Source organism: Chaetomium tenue (genome assembly GCF_020726465.1).
Source record: "Chaetomium tenue strain MPI-SDFR-AT-0079 chromosome Unknown F5144scaffold_7, whole genome shotgun sequence".
Lineage (NCBI taxonomy): Eukaryota > Fungi > Ascomycota > Sordariomycetes > Sordariales > Chaetomiaceae > Chaetomium > Chaetomium tenue.
In genome coordinates, this window is record NW_027117335.1 from 1,578,254 (window position 1) to 1,599,067 (window position 20,814).

The window sequence follows — 20,814 nt, forward strand, 5'->3', positions numbered from 1 at the left end:
CAGGAACAGGAGAGATCTTCTGCGGCTTCGCAATCGTATCCGGCTCATACCGCGCTGCAGTCCACCGAGCCGGGTGGTTCCCATTTGACAAAAACAAACAGACGGAGCATCACCATGCGACGGAACCGTACGTTGGGTTGGGGCTTCATGGATGATGGATATAAAAATGGGCTGAGCATCAGTAACCGCATGTACGTTCACGCTCTCTAGTTGAAAGAAAAACAAGAAAACCGAAAGATGAAGTTCTCCACTACTGCCACAATAATCTTTCTCCGTCTTGCCGGCCTTGCTTGGGCTGGGTGCGAGGACAGCGCCGACGGATTTGCCTCCCTGAACGGCGGCACCACTGGCGGCAAGGGCGGCACCGTGGTGACCGTTAACAACCAAGCAGACCTCGTGAAATACGCAGGCTCGGATGGAAAATATGTCATCAAGGTGTCGGGGAAGATCAACATCTCGCCCAAGGGGACCGAGGTGGCGGTAGCCAACGACAAAACCATCATTGGCATCGGCGCGAAGGCCGAGATTTCTGGGGGCGGCTTCAAGATTATCAACAGGCGCAACGTCATTGTTCGCAACCTTCGGATCGGTGAGTGTGGTCCATGTCGCAAAATATAGCAGCCTATATGTGGTGGCCATGGTGTCTAACTATCTCATAATAGGCGGCACCGACGGGGGCGAGGAATTAGACTGGGATGGAATCCAAGTTGACACCTCCACCAACATTTGGATCGACCACTGTAAGTTTCATTATTATCACCTCCAACTCCCATCACCACCTATCCAAACCCACTAACAACACCCCCCCCACCCACCCAGGCATATTCGAAACCATCGGCGACGGCGGCATCGACCTCCGCAAAGACACGGACTTCTTCACCGTCTCCAACACCTGGCTCAAAGGCGTCAACAAAGCCTTCGGCATCGGCTGGACCGAGAACGTCCAGAACAGCGGCACGATCCACCACACCTACTTCGACGGCACGACGCAGCGCAACCCCAGCGCCGACAACCTGCTCCACGCCCACCTGTACAACAACTACCTGCGCGGCTGCAAGAGCTACGGCCACTACGCGCGCGGCGCGACGGATGCGCGCATCGAGAATGTGTATTTTGAGGATTGCAAGAATCCGCTGCAGGCTGATGAGGGCGCTACGTTGACGGCCTTGGGGAATGTGTTTGATGGGACCTCGGGCACGGTGGCGAAGGATCAGGGGAAGTCGTTTGATCCGGCGGGGTTTTATGAGTACAAGCTGGATGCGGTGGATGATGTCCCGGCTATCGTGCTAAAGAACGCGGGGCCCCGGGATGGTATTTGTGAGTAGGGGGCTTGGAGTAAGTGAGGTTGTCTGTCTGTCTTCCTGGGAGGGGAGGGAAGTGATTGCGTTGTGTGACCGGGCTGCCTTTGGGGTTATGGGTCAGGGGTGCTGCTCACATTGGAGCTTCCGGACATTTGAGGGAAAGATAAGTCCCTCAGATTAGCTAAGATCACTCCTCATACTGTGATGGCACGTAACTAGAGTTTATCACTGTGCAAGGTGGTTCTTTTTGGTGGGCAGTGAGACGTGATCGTCGCTGGGCTGTAATCCAGACCCCCTTTTTGGCCTCTTGCCCATCTTCATCGTCTGAGGATTATTGAACGAATTAAAACATTATCCCTTGTTTCAATCGCCAAGGGGCCATGTTTTTCTAACTGCTAAATGACACGGAAAGTACTCAGGAAAGGGAAACCATCAATATCCACCAGTTTAGACACCAATATCCTCCTTGGGGCCAGCGTTGTAGGGAACGTCAACAGGGATGTCATAGACATCGGCAAGCGTGTAGTTGTAAAAGTCGGAAGCCTGGAAGACGGTGTCGGCCTTCACATCAAGGTGGATCTCGCCATCGCACCGTTTGAATTTGACCCAGTTGGTCTTGATGCGGCCGTGGGGTCCGGCGACGATGGGGTCGAAGACGTCCTCAAAGTAGCTCGTTTCGATGAGCAGCTGGCTCTGACCCCGCGCATAATTGCCGTAACCCGTGATGTTGCGGTAGTAGTTGTTGTACAGGTGACCGTATTTCAGGGCATCACCGCTGGGGTTGCGCACGTTTGTCGAGTGGAAGAAGTTGTCGTTGATGGTGACCTTGGAGACCAGATTCTGGGTCCAGCCGATGCCGAAGGCCTTGTTGTGTTTCGCAATGACGTTCTTGGACACGGTCACGTAATCGGTGTCTTTACGCAGATCGATCAGGCCATCTCCCATCTCAGACAACTAAGATCGAAAGAAAAAGCGTTGTCAGCGTGGGTCCTTGGTCCCCTGAGATGCTAAGGCTGAGAATGCAATGAGAGGAAAGCTACTCACGTGGTTCCCGTCAATCCAGATGTTGGTGGAATTGTCAACCTGGATGGCGTCAAAGTCCCCTTCCTTGCCGGCCCAGTTAGTTTTGCCATCGTAGGTACCGTGGACATTGAGGTTCCGGATGATGATGTTTTTCTGGCTGTTGATGTTGAAGCCGCCCTCATTGATACCTGATCTAGCACCGACTCCGATGATCGTCTTGTGACTCTTGACGGGCACCTCAAAACCAAAAGGCTTTGCCTTGATCATGCCATCAATGCGAATGATGAGAGGTTCCGTTGCGGCCGCGTATTTAATCAACTGGTCGAGTTTCTTGGCCGTCACGATGCGGCCGCCTTTGCCGCCCGTGGTGCCCCCATTAAGGGAGGCGAAACCATGCGCTTCCAAATCACACTTGGCGCAAGCCTGCCCCTCGACAAGCGTAGATGCTGCGAGAAGCAGTGCCGAAGCGAGCGTATTGGTGAGATGCATGGTAAAAGTGACGATGCTGCTGCAGAAACACCACGCAGGAACAAATGGCAAGCCTTGTCGAGATAATGGCGATGGGCACACAGGACCGGGATTGTGACGTTGTTCAAGTATCTCTGGATTGTTGGTCGGCGGCTTTATACCTCAGATACTCGCGACCATGAGCGTATGCCTCCCGTTCGAACGCTTGTCTCCAGTCCGACAACACCAAAATCCCGATCACGAAAACTGACGTCTAGAACCGCAATGGAGATTTGCTAAGCCAGGAGGGGAGGTAAAAGAGAGACTAGATGCCGGCGGTGATATTCCACCAATAGCCAAGGTAACTAATGGCGACTGTTGTGGAAACTTGAGAGTGTCGGGTGCACTAGCAGCCTGGGCAGACTCAATCTTCTCCAAATTCAGTCTCGGGTGTTCCTGGGGCAGGCGAATTTCAAATTCACTGATCTAGAGAACTTCTTATCTAGCTGTTCTGGGTAGGTATGCACCTAGGGCGGTTGATTAGCCATGCCCCCCTCCCCGGAACACCACGATGCCATTTTACGGGGCCGAACTCGGTAAAGACGGAGCGATGTCTCCCCGGCATGTGTCGGGATCTTGGCAACGGGCGAAGGAATCGGGCCCGGACTCCACCCCGGCGAGGGGGCGTCCTGTGATTGCTGGAGAAACCTCGCCTCCCGGGTGCGAAACCGAGGGGAACCGAACCCAGCCCCTCGCGAATAGGTCCTGTTACTTCCCGACTGGGCGGAGGTGCTGCAACATGCACACCCCGCGATATGGATCGTATCCCCGGCCAAAGCACGTCACCCAACCGTACTGATCACCAAAGAACGTTGACACAGGATGAGATATCGACTAGTTGACGCACACAGCTGTCAACGTGGCTTCAGGCTAAAAGGGAAGACCCGTTTTGTCCGAGGGCTCGGGACGCGGGTCATCAACTTACACCGGAGATAGACGCCACGATGGAATGATGAGATCCGGCCGGGGTTGAGGCGGGCGTGGGGGGTTGAAATTTTACAGTGATCCTCATCGAGCCCCCTTTATGGTACCTATAGTATACACGTGCAGTAAATCTGTAATTCATGCCTCACATTTTCACAACGGATCCTCCTACCAACTTGAAGTCACAAGCCTCCAAACCAACCATCGTCACCAGCAAACATGAGCCAGTTCACCAACCCCGTCATCCGTGGGTTCAACCCCGACCCAACCGTCTGCGTCGTACCAGCTACAGAGACGACGCTCACGCAATACTTCCTCTCCACATCCACCTTCGAGTACTTCCCCGGCGCCGCCATCTACCACTCCACCGACCTGATCAATTGGAAGCTCATCGGCCACGCCCTCAACCGCCGCAGCCAGATCGACATGCGCACCGTCGAGCCCGGCGCCGGTTCATGGGCAAGCACCCTCCGCTACCGCCCCCAAGAAAAACGCTGGTACCTCACCAACGGCGTGTACCACCGGTACCGGCCCACCGCCGACGAGCGCATCTTCCCGCGCGGCTTCTACGTCTGGACCGACGACATCTTCAACGACGCGGCCTGGTCCGAACCCATCTACTTCGACAACCCGGGCTTCGACCAAGACCTCTTCTGGGACGACACCACCACCCCCAGCAAAGTCTACCTCTCCACCACCGTCCGCCTCGCGCGCCGCACCCCGGGCCCCCACCCCCTCAAAGACTTCGCGATCCACATCTCCGAGATCGACCTCGCCTCGGGCCGCACCCTCACCCCGCCACGCGTTATCCGCGCCTCGCCGTTCGGCGTGGCCGAGGGCTCGCACACCCTGCGCCGCGGCCGCTATTACTACCTGTTCACGGCCGAGGGCGGCACCGAGGCGGGCCACCAGGAGTGGTGCTTCCGCAGCACGGCGGGGCCGTACGGGCCCTGGGAGGGCCAGGGCAAGGCGTTGTGGTATAATGGGCCGGATGAGGAGGTGCAGAGGACGGGGCATTGTGATGTGTTTGAGGATGGGGAGGGGAGGTGGTGGGGGGTGATGTTGGGGGTGAGGCCGGTGAGGGTGGATGAGGGGAGGTGGGCGGAGCCGCAGTTGGGGAGGGAGACGTTTTTGGTCAAGGTGGATTGGGTGGATGATTGGCCGGTGTTTAATGGGGGTGGGAATGTGGCGTTGGAGACGGTTGGGAGGGATCCGGTTGTGCAGAGGCAGGTAGCCGGAGAGGACGGCGTGCGTTGGAGGGCGGATCTCTCGCGCCCGGACCTGGAGTTGGGATGGTATCATAAGAGTGAGTGGTGTTACTTCTCGTGATCTCGTCCGGCGTGTGGCCACGTTGCATGGCAAAGAATATACAGCAACAGCTAACGCGGGGGCAGACACGCCGATCAAAAAATGTTACTCCTTGACGGAACGGCCCGGTTATCTTAGGCTCTATGGCAACTGCTACGAGCTAACGAGCCCTGAGTCGCCGGCGCTGCTATTGCGGAAGCAGGCAGGATACAACGAGACGTTCCAAACCAAAATGCAGTTCAACCCCAGCAGGCTCGGGTATGAGTCGGGCGTGGTACTGTGGTGGAACCAGTACTCGTTTGCGTCCATCGGCATCGGCATGGTGGAGATCCCGGAAGGAGGTGAAGTGGTACGGACCATCGTCGCGCGTCAGCCAACGGGGAAGAACGGCGAGCTGAAGGTCTCATATCCCTTGCTCGACCATGGAGTGGAGCTCGGCACCCAGGATGACACCGTGAAGCTGACCATCGAGACAACGCCCACTCACTATAAGCTGATGTTGTCGGTGCGCGAGGTTAGCGAGAGCGTGTCCTTCGCTGCCGAGATGCTTACCATCAACCCTCCCGTGGGTGGTGCTTTCACCGGCACCATGTTTGGGATCTACGCGTGTGGGAAGAGCGAGCCCGTTCTAGACCCGTCAGACTTTAGCGAAATTGCCATTGTCGAGAGGTCCTTGTGATCAGGCACCTCCCGTTTACAGAGTTGGCGGGGCAGACGGGGCATGTCTCGGACGGAACATGACGCAGGTAGTGAAAATAGTATCGGATGCGATCAATAGATTTAGTACCCTGTATTGTCTTACATGGTAGAAAGGCAATGCAATTATCTTCACTCCATCCCAGCGACTAATTGATAGCATCGAGTCGGCAAATCCATTGTGAACATGAAGCACTTACTTCCATCAATGATGTCTCATGATCTCATCATAACCGTATCAAAATCAACAACCTGGATGTCGACTTTTTACCCGTGCTTATTTTTACTCGCGCTGCCAAACGTGATTAATGGTCTGAACATTGCCAATTACCCCTGAATCGAACTCCCCGTGGCGCGTGTTCCTGGCCATCTGGTAACCTTGCGCACCTCGCCCGCGCTTCTCCCTCTCGCTATCACGATCGTGTCATCGGACTCATAGCGCGCTAGGCCTGAAACCCAAAGTCAGTCGGGTATCATCTCGCGGAGGAGCGCGAGCTTGTTAGAAGCCAAGCATCTAACTGCTTAGTTCCATTCCTTCGCCCAGGCAGCGGGGAATAACCAGGAAAGAGTCAACGCCTTTTCGTGTATTTTTTATTTTTGCCCCTATCAAAAAGGATGGCAACAACCTGCCAAGTCGTGCCGTCGTTCACTAGCTGACTGCATCCTGCGCCCGCAGAGCCAGAGCCAGCCCCTCGGGTTTGTTTTTGCCCCAATCAGCGGCACGCAGAATGTTCTCGGGTTGATGAGCTGCTTCTTGATCTTTGATGCTGCGGGCACAGATTCAGGCTAAACACGCACTGCCGGGGCTAGTCCTGGGGTTTGTTTTCGCCCCAATCAGTGCTCAGGCACCCCTCTCTTCGGGGTTGGCTGGCTGCATGTTCGCTCAGCAGTCTCAGCGACACCACATGTTTGTGGATGGATGGCCGGCGGGGGGATACGGCAGGGGACCGGGTACCGGGTCGGATATTGGAAACTCTCCTGGTTACACGATGCATGTGGGGGTCGCCGAGGTTGTCGTATTCGACCGACGGCGACCATGCCAGGTTGATCACAAGCTCGGTGTTTTGAAGGTCCTCGCGGGCCTGGTCCTGCCCGCACGAGACCGCCCAAAACAATGTCGTCGCCGGTATGTATAAGTCCCAGGTTTTTCCGTGCTCTTTGCCATTTGCCATCGAATGGTTCCCCCCCTCACTTTTAGACTCTTAGCATCGTCTTTGCGTTTTGCCTTGCCTCCCTAAAATGGGTCTCACCAAGCAGGTTTGGTACAACTGGTAAGTAGTTCCCGGCAAGTGATGTCCTTGTCACGAATTCCCGCCTGGCCGTGGTTTTCCCGCTTCTTTACGGCCAGGATGCTTCTTCTCTTTGAGAGACAACTTGTTCAATCTTTCTAACAAAAGTCGTCTCCAGGTACTCGGGGCTCGTGGCGGCCGGGTGCATGATTCTGTTGGGCTATGACTCGAGTGTCTTCAACTCGGTGCAGGCTTCCGAGAACTGGAAGTCGGCCATGGGCAATCCCGACCCTTACATGGTTGGCCTCGTCAACACTGTCTATACTGTTGGCGCGATCGTCACGGGATGGTTTTTCGCCGGCCCTACGGTATGTTACGGCACACATATGGAACAGCGGGAGACTCGCTGACCTTGTGCGGTATTCTTACCAATAGTCCGATTACTTTGGCCGTCGGTTTGGCATGGGCCTCGGCTGCTTGATTACTGTGGTTGCCACCTTTCTGCAGACATTCCCTCCCGCGAAAGGGTCCCTCGCCTGTTTTATGGTCGGTCGCGTCTTCATTGGCGTCGGAACTGCCTTTGCTACGAGTGAGTTTACATGTGTCCCCACGGCACCGCCGTCGGGGTACACGCTGCTATAGCAAAAGGGGTTCTGTCGGTTATCTAACCCCCGTCTGTCAAATTAGCTTCCGGCCCCGTCTACATCGGCGAGGTTACCGCGTCAGAGATCCGAGGAAAGGTTATGACCTTTTGGCAAATGTTCTTTTCCGTCGGATCTTTCATCGCCTACTGGATCAACTTCGCGTGTGCTAGGAACCGGGCTAGCCTGGGCCACTGGGACTGGAAGATGGTAAGCAGAAACCTCGACGAGTTTGCAGGAATATCCATAAATCGCGGCCACCCTAGATGAAGCGCTTGCACTGACTTACACGATGCAATAGGTCGTCATCTTTCAGCTTATGATGCCGCTCATAATCTGCGCCCAGCTCCCGTTCCTTCCCGAGTCCCCGCGCTGGCTCATCGCCAAGAAGAATGACTACGAAGGTGCAAAAGCGGCACTGATGAGAGTGCGGTCGACCGAAGAGGAAGTCGACGCCGAGATCCTCAGCATTCGCGAGGCCATTGCCTTCGAGAACGAGACGGCTCCCCGGAAGCGCGAAGCTTACCTGGCCCTCATCAAAGACAAGGCCATCCGCAAGCGTGTTATTCTTGCCTTTATCATCAACGTCGGACAGCAACTTACCGGCCAGGGCACCCTCAACTCGTACTCGTCGACGATTTACCAGAAGGTGTTCAACAACGTCGACACAATCAACTTGATCAATGCTCTCAATGGCACGCTAAGCATCATTTTTACGCTCAATGCAACCTGGACTGTTGATCGGTAGGTTTCCCAGTTTCCGTCGCCCTCACTCGAACTCCATGCCCTTGGCTAACCAACCAATCCTCTTTTCCCATTTTGTAGGTTTGGGCGAAAGTGGCTCTTCATGGTTGGCGCCGCCGGCATGGCCATCTGCACCATGCTCATCGGCGTCGTCGGCTTGACGACGCCCGATGTGAACGGCGCCAAGACATACGGTGTTGGTATCGGAATCGCCACGCTCGCCTTCGCCTTTGCCTTCTTTTTCAAGCCTTCCTGGGGCGCGGTAGTGTGGATCTACACGGCTGAGATCTTCCCAATGCACGTTCGCGCCCAGGGCACAGGCATGTCGGTCCAGATGCAAGGCGTGGCCAACACCATCTTCCAGCAGTTTTTCCCCATTTTCTTCAAGAATGAAGGCCTGTAAGTTCGGCCCCCTGTACTGGGCCGAATATCTATACGTTGATTCTAACCGCAATGGGGTAAAAAACAGGAAAGTCTTTTTCTTTTTCATGACCACCAATGTCCTCCTTATATTGTTCACCTACTTTTGCCTCCCCGAGACTAAGAACGTTACCCTGGAGCAGATGGACGTCTTGTTTGGTGACGTCGACCATGTCGCCAAAGGCGCGGGGTTTATTGACGAGCCCACCGCACCCCTACCGCTCGGTGACAAGCCCGAGTCTGTCGCGCTCGAGATGGCCCCCAAGAAGGAATCGGTCTGAGAACCTCAACAGCCCGGGGTCGGAGTTCAAACACGCTACTTGGTGGGTTACAATGGATATCGAGGAGGGACGGGCTGGGGCAATAACCTTGGTACCTACCAGGTAGAGATTTCGAAGTACCTAGACAGGGCCTTGAATAAATTAGTGTTAATGAAGACGAGTATTAAAGTCTAAGTCCTGACGGTCAATCCTCCCGACTTGGGTATGCGGTTTCCCATTTCTGTGACCGCTAGTTATCGTGTTGTCAACCGGGGTGGGAAACGGAATCTGCCATTCATGGACCCCCTTTCGAGGGGCAGGAGGGGGGGTAGGCTTGCGCATTGAGGCCCTACCGTTAGCTTGTGGTGGCACAAATCCAGGCGTGGGGGAGAAAAACCCGCATCCCCCGCAAACCGAACGTTTCCACTGAACACACAAAACAACACAAGTCTTCGAGTGGAATATTAAATATTATACGTTGTACCTGGCGTCCAGCTTAATTTGTTGGATATTAGACAATACTAGGTACCCACGCACGCAACCAAGAAACTCCGATTTAAGCACTACCTAGGTACCTACCTGTAACATTGAACCGGCGCGCTAAATCCCAGGGGCAACTCCCAACGGCGCCTTGGACTGACCTGCATAAGACTACCTACCTATTTTGAGCCGCCCGATCCGCGCACCGGATTGCCTGCTGCGACCTGGGAATATGGACAGTAACGTGGCTCCGGTCCAGAATGTAGGGCGACGCACGGGATTCAAGCTGCGAACTCGCACCAATGGCTCACCTCCACCTTGAAATGAATCTTGCCTCGGTTAAATCATTGGATGAAAGCCTCCCGCTGGATTCTAGACTTCTAACTGTCCCAGCTTTAGCAGCTGAGGGTTTCAATATCGAGGCTCAACTCCCAACCTCAATAAGAGGTAAAATCCATGCCGTTTTGTTCAGCATTTTCAGGCAGTTCCATCAGCAAAAGTACCCATCTCCTAGCAGCTTCTTCAGACACCTCCTCCGGGAAATATTCGAAATGTAAGCTTAGGACATCTACTTCGCAGCGACACGTGGCTGATCTGTCTACCTCTACCTATCTAACAGGGACCCACGCGTGCACCCCGATGATACTATTCCCCCCCAGCACGAAGTTGTACTTGGCACCAAGGTCGACGACCAGCTGAAAACCTTAAATAAAGAGTTCAGCAAACTGCGAAAAGAGTTCGACAGCCACATCAAAAAACATGAAACGTTTGATGATCAACGGCGAGACTTGGACACCAGGCTCCGCGCGTCGGAGGCGTACGCCGCAGAGCTCAACACCAGGCTTGGCAAGTCCTTGGAGAGTATCGCCGACCTCCAGCGCCAAGTGAACGAGTTACGGGGGCGTCTGCCTCGCGTGGACGTTGACCCGAACCTCAACGTGCTTGATTCCCGCGGCGAATTCCCACTCTACCGCGCCGCAGCTGGGGGCCATTACAATGACGCGAAGAGGATGCTGGAGCAGGGTGCTAACCCCTCGATGCGCACCCGATTCCAGTGGACGGCGCTCCACTGGGCAGCCCATAATGGACATATCGACGTCGTGCGGCTGCTGCTTTTGTACCGGGCTGACGCCAACGCTGTCTCTGATACGGAGAAGAGACCGCTAAGCATGGCCAAGACCTTTGAGATCCGCGACTTGCTGCGGCAGAGCGGAGCTGTATATTAGACACTGAGAGGAAAGGAGGGCCGTAGTCGGACGTCGCTGACTCTTTGTTCTGATCTACCTAATATGTCTTGAGCCATTTCCCATAAAAGTCACTCTGCATTCGGTGACTGAGAAACCCAGAAGCTCAAGAAGGCCTTCATGCACGCCGCCGCTGTTGCCGCAGTGTACCGCTGCCATACCTTGGTTTTGTGGCTATCTGCATAATCGCAGGCACCCTTGATCACGAGGCAGGGGAAAGTATCCCATACCCCAGCACCCTCCATCTCGAACCCAATAACACCTGTCTTCCGTGCAATGCCATCCCTGTCCTGGCCCGACTTCATCACCGTATCGCCCGATCCAATCAAGCCGAAGTGGACAACAGGCTGCGGGCCGTCCTGTTCCTTTAAGCGGCTTCGCGGTACCAAGGCACCAGAGCAACCACACTGCTCGCATGATTCCCCATCGGCAAGGTGGCGATAGGTTGCTTCAAACAACTTGTCTTGTGTTGTTCCCGGATACACGGCGGCTACGTCTGGGTTGGCCCCAAGGTCGCCCATGTGCTTCACCATTCTACCTAGCAATTCCTTCCGGTGGCGGTAAACCCTGAGCTTGTGAAGGAGAGAGCGTACTTCCACACTAGGCTTATCTAGCGAATCGTGGACCGCCTCCTTGGGAACGAACCCCTCTGGTAGCCGCCGCCCGAAGTCGTACTGGACAACGCCATCACTGATGATAACGTCGCCTAGCACGATTTGGTCCCCGCGAGGACTGAAAGGAACGGCACCACATATACCCACTACGATAGCGAGTTTGATGTTGGGAAAGCTCGTTCGGAAGCCACTCGCGACCCTGGCGGCATTGATCTTCCCCATCCCAGGCATGTGGGCCATGACGATGTTGTGGCAACCGATGGTGCTGGTGCTGTAGGCGTTGGGATCGCCTACCGCTTTGCCGTACGGCGGGCCCTCGTCGTCCCAGAACCGGTCGAAAAGGGCGCTCACGGCGTCGGCCTCAATATCGAGAGCGCAAGTCACGGCAATCTCAAAGTCGTGGCGCGTGGTTGGGCGCTGCGGCCGAGCCTGATTCATCGGGTCGCTGACGGGGGGCTGATGATGCCCTGCTACGTGGCTGCCGGAAACATGACTAAACGTCGCCGGAGAGTGAAAACTGGAACCGAAAAATTGGTTTCCGCTTCCGGTATTGATGTTCTGCGTTCCTCCCGCACCGTTTAATTGGTATCCAGAGCCGCTATTATTAAAGACTATGCTTCCGAAGCACGGCGAAGATGTTTCTCGCGCGGACATGGCTTTTTCGGAAACTGTGAACTTGTTTGGGAAATGGGGGAAGGGTTTGCCGAGTGTATGATTCAAGTTTCTTGATCGCAAGGTACGTCATCAGTTCGTTCGACTCCCTGTCGTGTGGTAGACACTGACCAGGAACTTGTACAGTAGCAGGATGGAGAGACATTTGATCTGCAGGTTGTTTCGGGAGAAATGGATATGTTAGTGGAACGTCGAGTTAGCAACACCGAGATTCATGCATCGTCGTGCCAAGGTTGAATTCGTTATGGGTAATGCCAATGGTGACAATGTAAACAAGAGTGATGAGGGAGGACAAGAGATACCATGATCATAGAGACGAGCATTTGTTATTGCCTAATGTTCCCAATCCCAGGATTAGTGCACATGCTCAGACCATGTTAACAACCACCGAAACTGTCACGACAACAGAACTACACCTACTCAAACTATTCACTGAACACTACCCTCTAGCTTATTCTTTTCTAATAAAACGGGGTATGGGGCGGAGCCCCGTGCGAACGTAGTGAGCCATGTTGATACTCATATGTCACCACTTTAGTTTTCAAGCTTCGACATCACAACCACAAAACAAACAAAAGATGTCGAATCCACTTTCACCCACCTCATACGAATGCCATGGGGCGGCCCAAGCGAGTGCAACGAGCGAAGGGGTCTGAGGGACGAAGACTGAACGAACGGAGTGAGATAAGTGGAACGGATGCGAGGGATGAGCCAATCACACCCTGGGGCCCAAACCTTAATTTTGGGCAAATGTCAGGGTTGACTATGTGAAAAAAGCGAGGGTTAGCGCTGTTTTTTCATTCTTAAGTATGGCGGCTTCAGATTATAATTTGTTTAAGCCGCCTGTCCCCAGTGCCCCAGCACAAATTTGGGGATAGCGAGAGAGCCAACCAGAGCGACCGAAGGGAGTGGAGGTGGGGCGATGTGTTCTATTGGATGCACACGAAGGATGAGTGGGACTGGTGAGTGGGCGAATCAGTGCATCGGATTAGTGGGAGGGTCCCACTTATCCACTGAGGGACGAAGTTAAACGGAGTTTGTTTGTCGGTAGACGGTTTGAACTCTTTCAAACTTTTTTTCTTTTAGTATGGCGCAGAGCGCCAACAGTTGTGACGTAGGAACGACATCCCTAAGGATACCTTTAAAGCAACGGCAGTCATATACTCGACGACAGGAGAGCACTTTACTTTCCCTAGTGATGGATACCAAGGAGTTGGTCATAGGCCTGGAAGCGGCTTGTGTTGGGTGTGATGTAGCATGGGAATGCTACTGTACGTTCTTGGACGCGGAGCTGTTGAGGGAAGCGGTGCTGCACGGTATCAGATGGTTACAGTCACGGCGTGGACGACGGGAGGTTATGGTGATGTTTGTGAGTCGGGAGGCTCTCACAGATGAGAGATTGTTCTCGGTGTCCGGAAGGCAGTCTGATGAGTTTGTCATTGGCGACACAGACAGGGAGGACTGCAACTTGTTTCTCGTTGGCGAGTGGTGTGATGTCCCTGGGAAGGGGATTGCTCGATTTGAGATTCAGCGACAAGCGGAGCAAAAGAACTGCGAGGAGCTCTGTCAGCTGGTGCTGCGGTACTATCGGAGGGTACTGGAACGGAGTTGTCACTGCTGTCAAGGGGTGCTCTTTGCAGGATTGGATCCTCAAAGAATAGCAGCAGCGTCTGGTAAAGTGGCTACTTACCAGGATCTGAAAGAGGTTTTCCAAACGGTTAACGTTGTACCTTTGCATGAGGGATCGTGGATGCTCGACTTAGCGGAGTTTGAGAGCAGTGATGTGGAGGATGACCGACTTAGGGATAGCAGTGTCAGTGATGACGAGGACGAGTGGATCAAAGTCCCTTGTAAGTCGCGTTGACGGCAGTAGAGTGGGAACTCGACAGTGAAGTATCACGATGTTTTATTTTACTCGCAGTGATAGCAGCAACAGAGATGGAGAGTTTAATCTTGAAGTGAAGACACATGAGTATCAACAAGGTTCACTGCGTTCACACAGGGCTGCCGCCCCGTACCCCGCGGGACTAGAACTGAATAAGGAGTAACCCTAACCTTGCTAATCCCAACTACTAACATTCCCCTCATACGAAACCACTAATCATTCCTCCCTAGCTGATTCCTTTCTAAACCTTCGGGGTATGGGGCGGAGCCCCGTGCGAACGTAGTGAGCCTCCATCATACCTCATACGACAACACTAGTTGTGCATCAAACGAGCCACTTTAGTTTAGTATTACGAGCAACATTTAATTAAAACACTTCAACATGCAATGCACTTTAACATCTCCCACAATGAATTCACCTGCACGCATCTCATACGAATGCCATGGGGAGGCTTTGCAAAGGAGCGCAGCGACTGAAGCAACACGGAGGGACGACGTGTGTTCGAGTGGAACGAGTTGTGTGGAGCACTGTGGTCGGGACGACCAATAAGCGTTTGGGGACGAAACCTTAAATTTGGGCAAAAACCAGGGTTGACTATGGCAAAAAACTCAGGGTTAGCAACGGAAGTTGCACCTTAAGTATGGCGGCTTGACTTTTATAATTTGTTTAAGCCGCCTGTCCCCATGGCCCCAGCCAGAAATGGGACGTGTGCGTCAGCCAACGGAATCGAGTTTACGAGAGGAAGTGGAGCTGTGACGATGCGACGAATAGGAGCAGAGGGTTGGTGGGATGGGAGGGACGACCAATAATACCGACTGAAAGGAGGGAAGGGACCCACTACCGAACAGCGTGAGAGTTTATGGAGGGACGACCAAGAAGAGGGATTCTTCTTCCTTTTTACTTTTTGCAAGAGACTTGCAACTGCGTAAGCACGACATAAGAGCAACGCGAATTTTTCACAACTCAGGACCGTGAAGCTTGAAGGGAGGGACGACTGATAAACGACGAGAGGAGATACACGACACGGTAACAATGTCATTTGAGGGAGCACCGAAGATTGAGTGTTGGCAGCATCGCTGCAATGAGCGGGATTGCGATGGAGGACGGAGATACGTCCTTGTGAAGACTCGTGGTTTAACCACGCTGTTAGGTACGCCATGCCCGAGTCGGGAATGCTCTTATGTCGTGAACAACGACACTTATTTGACGACGGAGGAGGGGAAAGCTGTTCGAACCGTGGGTGGAGAGAACCTCATGAAGGGTCGGTTAGATATATACCGACTCCAGTGTTGTAGTTGTTCTTGGTTGTCCAAGTTGTTTGGGAGAAACAGAGACTTTACTGACCATAGCCGAGACGGGTCGTACTCCAATCTGTGGGACAGAGATCATTCGTGTCGTCATGCGAAGCGGTACTTGAAGTTAGCAGAGGAGGGACGCCTTACAGAACCTGATAAAGGTTGTCAGTGTTGTTGGGTCAACAAGTTTGGAGAGCCGCTCTTTTGGTGGTGGCCGGACCGGTTTGGTCAGGGTCAGCATAACCTTGAGACGGAGGATCAGAGTGGGATGGACTTGGTCATTGAAGGCAGTTCGGTGTGGTATCACCGTGAGTTTAGGAGATTATCTAGGCGAAGGTAGAGTTTAGCGTTGCGGGCGAGCAGACAGAGAATAGACATTGGTTGTCTTTAAGCTATTTCAGCATTGGCACCTTTGAGTCGCTTACGCTCCAACCTAGGGAGTCGCTTTGGTACCCGTGAGGTAATTGACCTTAGTGACAACTCCGTCTAAAAACAGCATTGGAACCCTAAAAGGTATAGGGTTTAACCCACTACGATATAGCACCTGCCCACTATAAGTACAGGGCATGACCACTAACCACAGCAACTGAAGCTAAGTCTGACCCAACTAACAACACCAAAAGAAGACTTAGCACGATCCTCATACGACTCAACTTAGTCCTCCCCTTAGCTTATTCAATTCTAATAAAGGGGGGTACGGGGGCGCAGCCCCTGTGTGAGCGCAGCGAACCATCATCATACTAGTACGAGCAACTTTAGTTTTAATAAAACATTTTATTTTAAAAGACTTCAGCATCACGAACAATGAATCCACTAAACATCAAACTCATATGACTGGCCATGGGGCGGCACGACGAACGAAGTGAGGAAGTGATCCGAGGGACGAGGATTGAATGAGCGGAGCGAGATGTGTGGAGCACTCATGCACGGAGTGACCAATTACGTTCTGGGGACAGAACCTTATTTTTGGGCCAAACCAAGGGTTGACTATGGCAAAAATCTCAGGGTTAAGTGAGCGACAGCGAGCTTAACTATGGCGGCTTGACTTTTATAATTTGTTTAAGCCGCCTGTCCCCATGGCCCCAGCCAGAAATGGGACGGTCGCGTGATGAGGGAGCTTGCGACTGAAGTGTTCTGATTGGATGCACGACCAGAGGGAGTTGTTGTGAGGGACGAATAACAGCAGTCCAAAAGTGGGAGGAGACCCACTTCGGCAAGGGACGCAGCATAACCAGAGGTTTTTCGAACGGGTGAGAAACTTTTCCTTTTTCTAAACTAAGAGTGCAGCGGGTCCATACAACAACAACAACAACATGGTTGTGGACGATGAGATTGCGGATGCAATGAAGACGGAGGTGTTTGGTGATGAGTGGGCGAAACACGAGAAGAGCACGGAAACGGGCAAGTTTCATGTGCAAGGAAGGCATTTCTTCGTGACATACAACAACCGTCGGGTGACTGATGCTGAGAAGTTTTACGAGTACTTGCAGCGCAGTATTCGGCCACGGATGTGCTACATAGGAGATGGGCAAACAGCAGGTGTGCGGTTTTACGGTGCACGAGAGTTGCATGCGACGGGGGAGCCACACTACCATGTGTTGATGGCTTTCGAGAAAAGAGTGCATTGGCGCGATGCACGGGCCAGGTTGGCCGTGATGATTGATGTCGAGGTGGATGGCAAGACAGTTCAGGAGGTGGATACCGAATCGATTCGGGTCAAGACGCCGAAGAAGACGGAAAGTCTTAGTTGGTTTTTGGATTGCTGCCATGCATATATTTGCAAGGAGGGGAACGACCATGTCTTTGGAGAGTGGATCGAGTCCAATGTTGAGGTCAATGCTAGGAAGCAAGACAAGGTGTTGCGACGGTTGGTGGAGGAACCGTATCGGGACGAGTGTGTGAAGTTGCTGCGGCAGTATTTCCCGAAGGATTTCATCTTCCGGTACCCTCGGGGTTGGTTAGCTACGAAGAAGAGCCAGCGCGCAGGGGGATATATTCCCAAGTTCGAAAGGAATAGCTGGCGTATACCCGCTGCATTGCGGCATTGGTTTCAGGCAAACGTTGTTGGTCCGGTCGAGGGTCTGCCAAAGGACAACGCCCACTGCGTCTTCCCTGTTCTCGGTGGTCCAACAAGCAACAAAGACTTCGACCTACCCGGTTGAGTTGGGGCTTGGCAAATTTAGGAAGGGCTGGTACTTGGGCGTCAGACTGTCCCTCTCCCTTGAGCGGCTTGTCTGTTGCGGGGTTCGCCTTTTTTTCTTCAGAGCGTATAATGATTTTGAGGCGGGGAGCGAGGTGATCAACTATACCGGGGACGAGCACGGGGATACTAGAAAGTAATTCCCCCAGTGGTTGAGATCTGGCAGCAAAGGCGCAACCGTTATTGGAGTAGAGATGATACTGAGCGGATAGTATGGCCCCGGGGTGTCATCGTCGTGACTATTAGTATTATCATCCGAATAACGGATGTCAAGGGTTCCCCTTAAAGCCAGGACCTTCTTGGCAACTTTGAGCCAAGAAGCTCTCAGGGTTCTTGATTGCTTGTCCCTTCGCCCAATATTCGTGCCCATGCGAAAGAAGCTGTGTGAGATAGCCAAAATTAACCATCGCCGGGTTATGCTCAATCGAGACCGGAGCTTCGAGACACGGGCCAAAGAGAAGGGAGAACGAAGACGACCTGGTCAGGGAACGGCCAAGCCGAGTCGAGACATGATTCACGCGATGGAACCACAAGTTACACTGCACGCCAAAGGGTTCGATAATAGCCTAAGTTCTGCTCCCTCTTTGCCCGGTCGCTTTGGCCACCATCCGTCACATGTCTCCTGTCAAATACGCGCCCCAACCGGAACATTTCGAACTGGAGAGAATGAGGTCGCTTTGGGTTAGCGGCCGGTACGAACGTCGGCACCGAATACCGGCAGGGAAGCTTCGGACTCAAGATGGGTTCCTGATTGGTTTGTGACATGTTTTAATGCTGTTCGGAATAAGAAAATACAGGCCCAACCTGGTACCGGGTACCGGGCAACCGAGATGCAGCGCTATGATCTGTGGGGGAGCGATCCCGCCCAGATCGTTGGGTCTCAAGCGCCGCAAGGTTTTCCTAATAGAGTTAAGGATAGGCGCTCGACTAGGAAAAGAGAACGGAGAGTACCCGGTATGGCGTCGGGCCATTCGGGAACTACCTTGGGGAAGCCGGGCGCTAGACCAGGGATATATAAGAAGTCTTTGGGAGGTGCCTAGTTGGCTAGAATCCCCTGAACGCTCGAATGCCAACCATCACCCATTCCAGTCCTCGTCCAAAGCCATATCTCACCACACCTCTGCCAAGAACAACACAAAAATGAAGGTCTTATTGCCTGGTTTGATCTTGGCGGGTCAACTATCCGCCAGCCCTGTTGCTCTCGAGGAGCGTCAAGCTAGTACTGGCAATGGTCCATTTGCGCCAGCGGTATGCATCCGTTATCACTATCACTAGCATCCAAGCAACACCACTAACAACCCCCCCTCCAGGGCTACTACACCAGCAACGCCTTCGGCGGCCACACCTTCTACGCCCCCAAAACCATCCCCTCCAACGCCAAGCTCCCCGTCCTCCTCTGGGGCAACGGCGGCTGCTCCGCCGACGCGACCGGCCAGGCCCCCTTCCTCACGCAGCTCGCCTCCTACGGCGTCCTGGTCATCGCCAGCGGCACCCCCGGCGGCGGCGGCAGCACGACGGCGGACATGATGAAGCAGTCGATCGACTTCATCACGCGCAACGCCGGGTCGGGCGCCTGGGCCAACATCGACGCGTCGCGGATTACCGCCGCGGGGTGGAGTTGTGGTGGTGTGGAGGCGTATGCCCAGATCTGGGACCCGCGTGTGCAGAGCGTGGGGATTTGGAACTCGGGTTTGTTGACGAATTATACGTCGGCGAGGGACTTCCGTAAGCCGGTGTTCTTCTTCCTTGGGGGGCCGAGTGATATCGCGTATCAGAATGGGGAGCGCGATTACAATGCGATGCAGTCGGGTGTGCCGAAGTGGAAGGGCAACTTGAATGTCGGTCATGGGGGGACGTATACGGATTATAACGGTGGGAAGTACGGTATTATCGGGGCCAACTGGGTGAAGTGGATCTTGCGGGGGGATACTTCTGCCTCCGGGTACCTGACGGGTAGTGGAGCGAGGAATGATGGCTGGTCGGTTGTGTCGGCGGACCTGGACAAGATCAATGTCACCCCGATTGGCGAAGGTACTGGTGGTGGTGGCAACCCGACCACGACTTCGTCGACCCCTGAGCCGACTGGGGGGAATGGTGGTGTTTGCTCACCTTTGTGGGGCCAGTGTGGCGGTGACGGGTGGGCAGGACCCAAGTGCTGCTCTCAGGGGTCGTGCAAGGCTTCGAACCAGTGGTACTCGCAGTGCCTGAACTGAGGGTTGGGTGCCACTGGTGGAGGGGGCAGTTGGAGAGGTTAGGGGCTGACGGCACATTCATGTAAATAGCTTCATTTTCGGCTGTTCGTACACGCTGGTACATATTTGAGATCGTTTATTACCGTCTATGGGACCTAGTATTCTCGCAACCTAACACCATATTGTCCTACCAGAAAGAGAACCCAAATAGTACCCAAGAAGATCGTATGCATGTCATAAAAGCCCTGTTTCCCCATCAACCCCCTTGAACGTTAAGCCTTCACGTCACCCTGCTGATAGGCCGGAATGGGCACTGCCGGCGCATACCCCGTACCTTGCCCACCGTAACCATACTGAGGGGCCTGGGTGTAAGGGTCTGCGGTCACATAAATAACGGTGGGGGCGCGATTCCGCCTGCTGCACTCGACGCAAGCAATAACAAAGGTCGTGAAGTGAAGGACCCTATCAGACCCAACCAAATTAGCCTCGAAACACCATAACCCTCCAGAAGCAGAACGAACACCAATACTGAGAAAAAGAACTCACGTCAACGTCGCCCCCAACCCGATCAGCGCCTGCCCCAAAGCCGCCACCTTGCCAATAACCTCCACCGCAGTGTCATAATCGTCGCCGTAGTAATACGACGATGAGCCCACATACAGCTCAGAGGCGACACCAAACAGCCACAGGAAGATGGTGCCGACCACCAAGCCCAGCCACAGCACCAGGTCGAGCCCGACGTTGGCGCCCGGGTGGATGCCGCGGCGGCCACCGCGGGCGAGGATGCAGATGCCTTCGGCGAGAGACCAGATCACGGAGACGGCGGCCTAGGGGATGCAAGGAGTGGTTAGTGGGGTGGTGGTGATGGTGATGGTGGGGGATGGGAGGGGACGGGGGGACTGACCTGCGGGACGATGACGACGAGGACGAAGATGCTCCAGAAGCCGGTGGAGAGGATGGAGCCGACGCAGCCGATGATGGCGATGGCGAGTGCGAATTGGATAACCCGGAGGGTGAGCTTGGACGCCCACATGCCCGTCGGGGAGACATGGGGTGGAGGGGGCTTGGTGTGTTCCATCTTGTCGGCCATGGACGGGAGTGGTCTTCGAAGTTAGGTAGGGATTGGGTTGTGTAGGATAATTATGAGCTCCCCTGCTCCTATGCTACATGTAGAGAAAC

General features: G+C 54.0%; 11 protein-coding genes across 11 annotated transcripts; 8 read left to right on the top strand and 3 right to left on the bottom strand.

Annotated features, from left to right (window-relative positions):
* Window positions 1-237: 237 nt before the first annotated feature.
* F5144DRAFT_660655 (pectin lyase fold/virulence factor) lies at window positions 238-1,457 on the top strand (the record flags this gene model as incomplete). The annotated part of the gene is made up of 4 exons (XM_066793266.1): window positions 238-589; window positions 663-740; window positions 820-1,317; window positions 1,423-1,457. The coding sequence occupies 4 exons, from the start codon at window positions 238-240 to the stop codon at window positions 1,455-1,457; spliced, it is 963 nt and encodes a 320-aa protein (XP_066638981.1).
* A 248-nt stretch (window positions 1,458-1,705) lies between these two features.
* On the bottom strand, window positions 1,706-2,813 carry F5144DRAFT_520507 (pectin lyase fold/virulence factor; the record flags this gene model as incomplete). The annotated part of the gene is made up of 2 exons (XM_066786700.1): window positions 1,706-2,255; window positions 2,346-2,813. 2 exons carry the CDS (start codon window positions 2,811-2,813, stop codon window positions 1,749-1,751), a joined length of 975 nt encoding a protein of 324 aa, XP_066638982.1. The 3' UTR covers window positions 1,706-1,748.
* A 1,161-nt stretch (window positions 2,814-3,974) lies between these two features.
* F5144DRAFT_660662 (glycosyl hydrolase) lies at window positions 3,975-5,742 on the top strand (the record flags this gene model as incomplete). Its single annotated transcript, XM_066793267.1, has 2 exons — window positions 3,975-5,061; window positions 5,150-5,742. 2 exons carry the CDS (start codon window positions 3,975-3,977, stop codon window positions 5,740-5,742), a joined length of 1,680 nt encoding a protein of 559 aa, XP_066638983.1.
* Window positions 5,743-6,645: 903 nt separating this feature from the next.
* F5144DRAFT_392141 (general substrate transporter) lies at window positions 6,646-9,328 on the top strand. The gene is made up of 7 exons (XM_066784724.1): window positions 6,646-7,030; window positions 7,167-7,356; window positions 7,424-7,577; window positions 7,676-7,839; window positions 7,931-8,373; window positions 8,455-8,772; window positions 8,843-9,328. Exons 1-7 carry the CDS (start codon window positions 6,999-7,001, stop codon window positions 9,072-9,074), a joined length of 1,533 nt encoding a protein of 510 aa, XP_066638984.1. The 5' UTR covers window positions 6,646-6,998; the 3' UTR covers window positions 9,075-9,328.
* A 138-nt stretch (window positions 9,329-9,466) lies between these two features.
* F5144DRAFT_392147 (ankyrin repeat-containing domain protein) lies at window positions 9,467-10,857 on the top strand. Its single transcript, XM_066784725.1, has 2 exons — window positions 9,467-10,086; window positions 10,153-10,857. Exons 1-2 carry the CDS (start codon window positions 9,836-9,838, stop codon window positions 10,757-10,759), a joined length of 858 nt encoding a protein of 285 aa, XP_066638985.1. The 5' UTR covers window positions 9,467-9,835; the 3' UTR covers window positions 10,760-10,857.
* Window positions 10,858-11,829, bottom strand: F5144DRAFT_520512 (nucleoside phosphorylase domain-containing protein; the record flags this gene model as incomplete). The annotated part of the gene is made up of 1 exon (XM_066786701.1): window positions 10,858-11,829. A coding segment is annotated over one exon (972 nt), but the record flags the coding sequence as incomplete, so codon positions are not given.
* Window positions 11,830-13,135: 1,306 nt separating this feature from the next.
* Window positions 13,136-14,047, top strand: F5144DRAFT_586384 (uncharacterized protein). Its single transcript, XM_066789753.1, has one exon. It carries the CDS (start codon window positions 13,151-13,153, stop codon window positions 13,925-13,927), a length of 777 nt encoding a protein of 258 aa, XP_066638987.1. The 5' UTR covers window positions 13,136-13,150; the 3' UTR covers window positions 13,928-14,047.
* A 782-nt stretch (window positions 14,048-14,829) lies between these two features.
* Window positions 14,830-15,624, top strand: F5144DRAFT_586385 (uncharacterized protein). Its single transcript, XM_066789754.1, has one exon. The coding sequence runs from the start codon at window positions 14,981-14,983 to the stop codon at window positions 15,581-15,583; it is 603 nt and encodes a 200-aa protein (XP_066638988.1). The 5' UTR covers window positions 14,830-14,980; the 3' UTR covers window positions 15,584-15,624.
* Window positions 15,625-16,364: 740 nt separating this feature from the next.
* On the top strand, window positions 16,365-17,476 carry F5144DRAFT_392173 (uncharacterized protein). The gene is made up of 2 exons (XM_066784726.1): window positions 16,365-16,493; window positions 16,716-17,476. Exon 2 carries the CDS (start codon window positions 16,752-16,754, stop codon window positions 17,403-17,405), a length of 654 nt encoding a protein of 217 aa, XP_066638989.1. The 5' UTR covers window positions 16,365-16,493; window positions 16,716-16,751; the 3' UTR covers window positions 17,406-17,476.
* Window positions 17,477-18,583: 1,107 nt separating this feature from the next.
* Window positions 18,584-19,656, top strand: F5144DRAFT_541568 (uncharacterized protein; the record flags this gene model as incomplete). Its single annotated transcript, XM_066787172.1, has 2 exons — window positions 18,584-18,691; window positions 18,754-19,656. The coding sequence occupies 2 exons, from the start codon at window positions 18,584-18,586 to the stop codon at window positions 19,654-19,656; spliced, it is 1,011 nt and encodes a 336-aa protein (XP_066638990.1).
* Window positions 19,657-20,177: 521 nt separating this feature from the next.
* F5144DRAFT_499053 (uncharacterized protein) lies at window positions 20,178-20,725 on the bottom strand (the record flags this gene model as incomplete). The annotated part of the gene is made up of 2 exons (XM_066786307.1): window positions 20,178-20,462; window positions 20,540-20,725. The coding sequence occupies 2 exons, from the start codon at window positions 20,723-20,725 to the stop codon at window positions 20,178-20,180; spliced, it is 471 nt and encodes a 156-aa protein (XP_066638991.1).
* Window positions 20,726-20,814: the final 89 nt, after the last annotated feature.